Source organism: Choloepus didactylus, chromosome 3, assembly GCF_015220235.1.
Source record: "Choloepus didactylus isolate mChoDid1 chromosome 3, mChoDid1.pri, whole genome shotgun sequence".
Taxonomy (NCBI): domain Eukaryota; kingdom Metazoa; phylum Chordata; class Mammalia; order Pilosa; family Megalonychidae; genus Choloepus; species Choloepus didactylus.
Genome location: NC_051309.1, coordinates 122,805,407 through 122,814,239, shown reverse-complemented (window position 1 = coordinate 122,814,239; position 8,833 = coordinate 122,805,407). Strand labels below are relative to the sequence as shown.

The following is an 8,833-nucleotide window of genomic DNA, read 5'->3' as shown; positions in this document are numbered from 1 at the left end:
TTGCACACTGAAAGAGGGGCTGAAGATGAACAGTTTGACCCTTTAGGACAGTTCACGCCATGGACAGGAGAGGCCCGCGGTCACCATCCTGGCTGAAGCTATTCACGCGCTCCCCTCCCCCTTCGCATAACATTTCAGCCTCGTTTCATCTGGACAATCTTTTAGACCACACAAGTACCTCTTGAATTTATTTAAGTTAAAAGAGTGCTAGGCGAGCACAGCTAAGGATATTTGGCCTTGGTCACATCTTTGCAAATCTGAATAGAAATCGAAGTTGCTTTCTTTCAGCAAAACCGAGCAAAATGCTGAACAAATAGAGTTCTGCTGGCCAGGCAAATGAATGTGAATGCTTGATCTCTGGATTGCACTAGCGTTATTAGATTCTCCTACAACATCCTTGGATTTTTTTTCCTTTTTTTTTAAAAAAAATGTTATTTTTATAGTGGGAATTATTTCCAGAAGTATTCTATTTTCAAGTGTGAAGAGTGACACTACTCTTGAAAGCTACAGTACAAACATACAGCCAGAATTCTGAAAGTTCAAGATGTGCACCTATACTTTGCATGGTGCTCTAACATACAACAATTCATACACCCAAAGGGACCCTTATTTTAAAATAAAATTTTAGAAACTCATGATGTCTTTGTATTTAAGTGGATTAAAGATTGATGTATGCCATTGTCTGAATATGTACATAGCCTTAAGTTTCTTGACAGTGTTGGAATACTTTTATCCATTCAAAGACAATTTGTAGTAGAGGTAATGTGCAGTTTACCCTGATACCATTTTACCGTTACTAAACATCTGCACAGGATACACTTAAATATGCGTTATTAACTTATCACTATAACATCACGGTTTGGATTTTGCCAAAGGAATAAATGTTTCTGTGCATCATAAAAACATAAAATCTTGGGAGAACATAAAAACTGGGGAGTCAGACTCCCAAATAGTGTTAACAATCAACTAAAGGAACCATTGTGTGTTCTACTGGCACTAAACATGAGACTCAGCTTGATTTCGGTGTTTGTTTAGGGTCACACAAAGCTCACCAGGTTTTCCTTTAAGCGTCTGTGTAACTGGATTCAGATTCTGTTCTTCCTCAAACATATTTTATCATTAAATCAACCCAACACTTCTTAACTAAGCCAAACTTTTAAACAATCCATCCAAAGGGGTATGTTTCTATCGATAACAAAATGAGCTTCCCTTTGCTTTCTATTACATTACTCTATTGGCTTGTATTTGTTTTCAGGCAACTCCTGTAGGAAGATGTAGATATCTAAAGACTGAGGCACCTTGGCTCTTCCCATCATTTCAGTATTGATTTTTAGCAGCCTTTGATCATTTCCTCAGAACCTAGCTTTCTCATCCTTTACTTCATTCCAATTAAACAAACAAGCAACAATCCTGCATGCACTCTCACATACTCCTTCAATCCTTACCCATTATTCAAGACCACACACTGGGCAGGCTTTCTTTTGGGAGGAATGTAGGAAGAATATTTGTTTGTTTAAGTGATCATTGCCTATAAAATAAGTCTTGTGTGTATGTGCAATCAAGGTAATCATTTCTGGCATCTTTCACTATTGACTTCTTTTTTAAAAACTCTAACTCCTTTATGAAGTTCTGATTCTGCAGGTTCATGGTAGAGACCCAAAGAAGTGTGAGAGAGGCAGATGCTGCATGCTGGAGAGACTGAATGTGTATCTCTTTCCTTCTTACTGTTTTCATTTCTGCATTTCTAACAAATGAAATCAAACCATTCTGAAGGGATGAAATAATGTTTTCAAATTTAGGAAATTTATTTTTTTTAAAGTGTGGAGAAATGGAAAACAAATACCAAGGAGCAAAGCAAATATCATGGCAGTTTTCAAATCATTTCAACACAGAAGAAAGTCTGGAGGTAGGAGAGCTGCAGTGAGTAACAGTCTCATTCATAGGATTCTAATTTCATTTTCTTTACTGTGTACCTTCCAATCTTGCTCTTTTTCTCCCTGCAGAAAACATTAAACAAATTAAAACTATGCCCAAACACTAACAACCACTTTCATCATCCCCATCTCTGAAATACAACTTATTTCCAATTCCTACAAACTAAGTGAAACAGAGACTCACAGTTAGTATTGTCTTTATTCTGCCACTCTTCCTTTCTTAACACCCCAACTGTATCTTGCTTAAACCTACTCTGCAAAAGGGATTCAAAAGACGCCTCTCTAATCTACTGGGGTCCAGATCCATCGCCGCCACTCATCTACCTTCTAACACTCAGTTCAGCGCGCATTCTTCTGGGCGCTCTGGTTCTGTCTCTAAGGAAATTAGCCACATTAACAAGAGGGTGGGCGTGAGCGTGTGTCGGTCGGGGTGGGGGTGGGGGGTTGACAAGCACTTCAGAACAAGTTTCCTCAGAAGTCCGGTGGCCCTTCAGCTCTTTTTTTCATTGAAAAGCTGGGAGAATCTGGAGGACGAGCCCCGTGTCCCTACAACGCCCCCCAGCGCGGGACAGAGGTCACGGAAAAGTCAGTGCAACCCATACGCTCGCAGGAGCCACCGCTCTGCTGCTGCCCCCGCTAGGCAACCTGCTATACACTCAAGAAGCCTCTTAACTCTCCGGCCCAGCCATAACCTGGGGGGAATCCGAAAAACAAAAACAAAACCGAAACATCATATCAGTGCTCCCAATCTTAGTCTTCGCAGGTAAAATGAGGAGGTCCCATCCAGCTCTGTCTAACATGTGAGTGCTTTTATACTCACATCCTCTGAAAGCCAGTCAACTGTTCCCCCACACCATTTTCCCTCCCCCCTCCCCCCATACGCCCCCATATCTTCTCTCTTCACCCTCGCACATCAGTCTCTGAAACCCAAGCATGCTTGCACACTGTGGGCCCACGGATCGCCACCGACACCCCTTTCCTTCTCTAACCAAATGAATGCGTTTTAAAATCGTTTACTATTTGATACAGCTTCTATGAGGCTTTGCCAAGAGACGCCCCGCAGCAACACGGGGCTGACTGCTTTCCCCAGGATTCTGACCCCCATTAACTAATTCCTCGGATCCCATCAGCAGACAGCGAGGACGCCCGGCAGCGTCGGGTGCGATGCGCGCGCGCGCGCACGCCGGGGCGGGGGCCTGTGTGGGGAAGCCTCGGCGTCACCGAAGACCCGGGCGAGGGCAACCGTCCTGGCCCCCCACACCCCCAACAGTCCCCAGTGCCCCGGCCCCTAATGAGCCGCTGAAAGGGAGTGAGCTTCAGCGCGCGTGGCTCGCCGGCCTCCTGGAGTCTGGGGCGCCCTGATTGGCCAGCTGCGCCTCGCGACCTCCATTCATTAATAAATTAGCGGCACGCTCCAGCCGAGCGCGAGCCACCAATCACAATGGGCAGCGGCGGCGACAACAGCCGCAGCTTGAGCCTCCGCCGCCGCCGCTTCGGCAGCTCCAGCCGCAGCCTTGAGCTCCAACAGGAGCTTTAAAACCATTTTATGCTGATTAAAGAAGGGGGGAGGGACGAAGGGGGGAGCGGTGGGAGGAGAAGGATGGATGGCAAGGCCAGGGGAGGGGGGAAGGGGGTGAAGAAGGAGAAAGAAATGAATGATGATAATTCAATGAAAAGAATAGACCCGGGGAGGAAAAAGCAGGGGAGAAGGGGGGCCGGAACAGGGGGTAGGAGGGGGCGGCGGCCGAGGGGGTGTGAGGTGGGAGCCCCGGGGGCATATCTGATTGTTTTCTTGGTGGTATATAAGGGGTTTTAAGGAGAGTCGTGTGCCAGACACGCAGCCACTGAACCAAAAGCAGCTTCGCTTTAACTGGAGTGCCTGAGAGTCGCGTGCCAGGAACCGCACGGCCAGGGACTGACAGACACGCACTACCACCACAACACAGGAGACCCGGGCGGGCCGCCGCCGGGTCTCTTGGCAAACGCACTGATTAGAGAGATCCCCCGCCGAGCCGCGCCGCAGTAACGCCAAGCCCTCGGCCTCCAAGCGAGGAGAAGGACGCTGCGCCTTGCTCCCGACTGCGCGGACATTACTGGCACACTCCAAAGTTAACAGCGACGCTGAAGCACATTTAGAGCGAACTGAGTAAGTATACGCCCCACGGCTTCCAACTTCGAGGGTTGTTTCCCTCACCCAGCCCAGACATATCCGCAAGCCCCCTGCCCTCTGCACTCTGTCGCGGGTCGCGGTCCCTTCCCGGGGCGGGAACCCAGCCGTCAGAGTAGCCGGTTGAATGCAGGACCTGGCTGGCTGGCTGCGGGGTCCTAAAGAGGAGCGCTTCAGAGGGGTTTCTTCCCCAACTGTATACCTTCCTCAATGGCACTGTTCAGAGCTAGTCCTCTCCAGTGCGAGCAGGCACACGCCCCGGTGACATGGAGAACGTGCCTCTGCTTCTATATTCACCCCTCGTTTGCTTCTTTCTCCCTCCCTGCTTGTCTTCGGTAGGATGTTCGTCAAATCCGAGACCTTGGAGTTGAAGGAAGAAGAGGACGTGCTGGTGCTGCTCGGCTCAGCCTCCCCCGCCTCGGCGGCGCTGACTCCGCTGTCGTCCAGCACTGAGGAGGAGGAAGAGGAGGAGGAGATGCGTGCTCCGGGAGGGGCGCGGCGGCCGCGCGGGGCCGAGGCCGGGTCCGGGGTGCGGGACCGCTCAGTGGCTGGCGCCGAGAGCTGCAGGCCCGCGCGGCTGCTGGACCTGGCGCACGAGTGCAAACGGCGCCCCTCCCGGGCCCGGGCGGTCTCTCGCTGTGCCAAGACCGCGGAGACTGTTCAGCGCATCAAGAAGACCCGCAGGCTGAAGGCCAACAACCGCGAGCGTAACCGCATGCACAATCTCAACGCGGCGCTGGATGCGCTGCGTGAGGTGCTCCCCACGTTCCCCGAAGATGCCAAACTCACGAAGATAGAGACCCTGCGCTTCGCCCACAACTACATCTGGGCGCTCACCGAGACCCTGCGCCTGGCCGACCACTGCGGGGGCAGCGGCGGGGGCCTGCCAGGGGCTCTATTTTCCGAGGCAGTGTTGCTGAGTCCCGGAGGCGCTAGCGGCGCCCTGAGCAGCTGCGGGGACAGCCCATCGCCCGCCTCCACGTGGAGTTGTACCAACAGTCCCGCGCCGTCCTCCTCCGCGTCCTCCAACTCCACTTCCCCCTACAGCTGCGTTTTATCGCCTGCTAGTCCGGCGGGTTCAGACATGGAGTATTGGCAGCCCCCGCCTCGCGATAAGCACCGCTACGCACCTCACCTCCCCATAGCCAGGGATTGCATCTAGAGACCCCATCTCTGTTACTAAAACCAGGCCTTAGTGGGCTCCCTTTCCTGTCTCCGACCGAGCCCTCCAACCACCCTTTCCCTGTTCCCACTTTCCATGACCTGGTCACCACCTCACTTCACAGAGCAGATGTAGCCGTTCTGATTCCTCGGTTGTTGTGCTGCATTCCTTGGCTATGGGTTTTCTTAATTCGACGGGCTCTGATTGAATGAGGGTGTGATGGAGCTTATTATCAAAGAGGATGATGAAATTTGGGGTGCGCTTCTTAAGGCTAAAGAGACGCTGGGAGGAGATGAGAGTGGCATAGCTAAAGGGTTTGCAGAGCGGACTGACGCTCCTCCCCTCTCTGTAACGCCTGAGGACTCAGTGCAGTTCGTGTGAATCTCCCAGAGAGAATGCAACTGGTTCCTGTGATCTCGTCACCTTTGCTTCAACATAGAGATGTTAATGTTGAGTAGAAAGAAATGTATCTTAGCATCTGAATGATTTTACCGGTAATAATATTATCCACAGATTTGCAATGGCTAGCATCTGCTTTATTCCCATTGCTGTCTGCAGGCTGTGGGAATTTCACCTGTCAAACCAAACTTTCTCTCTCTGATGTGCACTTTGTTCTGTTCCCCAGATTTGTCACAATGCCTATTGTCCCGTCCTTCTTTCCTTTTTCTTCCCCATTTTGCCATCTGTCTCTTATGATTTATGAGGGGGAAAAAAGTTGTTTTGTTAGAGGGCCAGGTTAGAAGTCATTGTATAATTTGTAGGCTTTGTAATGATTGAAAGCAAGCGTGGAAATTTAGTCTGAACTCTCTATCAAAAGGAAAAATGTGGAGGAAAAGGGAAAAATACGGAGGGAGGATTGCTTCATGAATTATTTATCTCGACCTTTTAAGAGAAGGAACTCCTCCATTCTTTCAAGAGATTAAAAATAAATCAACAGACTGAAAACCTAAGCAGACACGGAGCATTATCAGGATCAGCCACACACGTGTTCCTTTCTATTTATTATAAAGAAAAATTTCATGGGAAAAGTATGTATTTTTTGTATATTCTACAGAGATTATTCTAGTATGTATTTACATCTTGAAGAACAAGAAAATTGTTCTCATGATTAAACTATAAACAAATATCTAATTTTCATAATTTTTGTGTATGGTATAACTTTTCCCCACATCTGTGGTTTTTGGAAGCAGAATTAGTTGTGTTTCTCTGAAATTCTCCCCATGTCAGATTGAGTAGAGCATTTGTATATTTCAGGAATGTTTGTTTACAGGATTCCACTGACATAAGGTCCAAAAAAATTACAAGAAGCCAGATCATAGTTGAGAAGCTAACACTGAAATAAGAGTGTAACCCTCAATTCAAACACAAACTTGGTTTTGGAGAATTGCAGAGCAAACAAGGTGAGCAAAAACAAAACAAAACAAAAACCAGTGATTTGGTAACTAAGGCTTAATAAACTACAAAGTTCAGAAAACCTTGAAATAAAACAGTGAAGTTGAAATTTCTTGGTGGAGTGTTTAGAAACTTAGTTCTTGCACTTAATGTCTTTGGGCTTCAATTTCCTCAGTTGTAAATTGAAGGAATTAGACAGGGATATACTAAGAGTCCCTTACAGCTCCAGCATTGTGATTAAGACTGAGTCTTCATAAATGAATTATTGGAACTTGATTCGCATTTGCCATTTTAACAAGCTAGTTGGTTTGAAAAGTAAACTCCTAGAAAAGGGACATATACAGGGTGGCTGGAATAAAAATGCATCTGAAAGAGATAGCTCAGCTTTCCAATCCTTATTAAAGTTAAAGTTAATGTACATAATCAAACTTCAGAGGAAGCAAAAATGGTTTCCTAGTCTCCAAGATACACAATCCTATAACTTACACTCAATCTGCAAAGCAGAAATGATTGACCTTTGGCTGGCCTTGGGTCAAAAGTGACCAAGTGAAGGTCGACCACATTCTAGGTTTAAGCCCCTTGGGGGCTAGAAAGAATCACGTGTTAGCTAAAAAAGGATGTTTGCACACACCATCACCACCTCTAACACAAATTTCATATCTGCTTTTAGTTTCAAATTGTCCACTCCTTTACATAGAGCAATGATAATTACTCCTGAGATGTCTATTTGAAAATATTCCTCCTCTCCATTCTTTTGGAAGGTAATACGTGTTTAATATCTTAGTAACTCCATTTTTATCAAAGGAAGAACCAACCCAGTGTTTTTTATTTAGAATTTATAACCAGAAGAGAGACCTGTTGGGAAATCCCTTCTAATTTAAAGTTGTTGTTCTTAACCACTCTTATTATCTGACAAGGGGAGAAAGTGATATAATCACATTTATGTTTCTATGATCACATTTATGTTTCTAGTGCTTAAAAAGTCGAGTAAAGCAAGCAAGGCAATTGTAGTGTGAGAGTTTTCAAGCATCAGCTATTTGATGCCAATAATGTTTATTCTGGTGTGATGATGCTTATATATTCGGAAAGTTGCCAAAGAAACGGTTGATGGTACACATCTATGGAGGCAGATCCTTACGTGCAGTTGCTCTTCCGAGTCTTTCCTAAACCTCAATTGCTGGAGCCATAAGTAAACAGATGACCCAAATGGCTTAGTTGGAGAGGCATTAATGGGTAGACATTCAGTAATCATAGCTTTGAGTAAGGGCCATACAGCCAACGACTTAAAAACCCTCCACCTAGCAGAATCTAGAAGAGACCTCCACAGTTTCTTTAAGCCCAGAGAACTCTTCATGTTAGCAAGGCCAGAAGTTGCTGGTCCTCACACACATCAGCAGCATGTTGTTCAGGCCAGGAGTTCTGTCTGACATCTGCCTCCACACCCAAGCTTTTTCCTCCCCATCTAGCGCAGAACTTGTTTCACACTAAATTGGTGCAATTATTTTTATGGTGTCTAATCATCTTAAGCTGTTAGGAATGATGTTCTTCCTGCCTCACTTAGCGCTGGGAATACTCCTCCCTACCACAGCAACTCCCAAGCCTGTGGGCCGAGGCTCAGTTGTCTTCTTCCTTCCCTAGCCACAGCCTGTAAGTATGAGTAGAATTGCAGGGTTGTAGCCGCTGCAGCAGGGACAAGACTGCGTTTCTAGTTTTCCATCTCCCTCCCCACGGTGTGACCGCGTGGTGATGGGGTGGGTCTGTCAACACCAAGCAAGCTTTTTGGACTGCTGAACCATGCCATTCTACTTCTAGGGGCTCCCAGACGACAGACATTTCAAGCAACAGTGTGGAGATTTTCTTCGCGTGACTCCTCACATAGTCAGTGTTGCTAGATCTTTCCAGCTCTAGCCAGTGAGCTGCGACGTGTTTACTTAAGCGCTAAGACTGGTCGGGTCTGCCTAGGAGACACTGCTTCCAGGCTGCCATGGTGCCGGGATTGATTAGGATTATTTGTTCTAAAGTGCCCAGGGTTGTTAAGGCTCGTTTTTCCTTCACTAGATTTTAAATGCATCCACCCGAGGACCAAGAAGGAGGAAAGAAAAAAGGCGGGCCGTCGATGACTAGGCGCATTGCGGAATCCGGGCCCCGGCTCGACCCCAGCTGGGAGAAGCGGCTGAG

At 47.2% G+C, this 8,833-nt stretch overlaps 1 protein-coding gene across 1 annotated transcript; it reads left to right on the top strand.

The window, feature by feature from the left end:
• The first annotated feature begins 3,954 nt into the window (after positions 1-3,954).
• Positions 3,955-5,543, top strand: NEUROG2 (neurogenin 2). Its single transcript, XM_037829040.1, has 2 exons — positions 3,955-4,080; positions 4,441-5,543. Exon 2 carries the CDS (start codon positions 4,442-4,444, stop codon positions 5,261-5,263), a length of 822 nt encoding a protein of 273 aa, XP_037684968.1. The 5' UTR covers positions 3,955-4,080; position 4,441; the 3' UTR covers positions 5,264-5,543.
• Positions 5,544-8,833: the final 3,290 nt, after the last annotated feature.

Coding starts and splice junctions, on each gene's coding strand:
- NEUROG2 (XM_037829040.1), top strand. CDS start 4,442: ATGTTCGTCAAATCCGAGACCTTGGAGTTGAAGGAAGAAGAGGACGTG.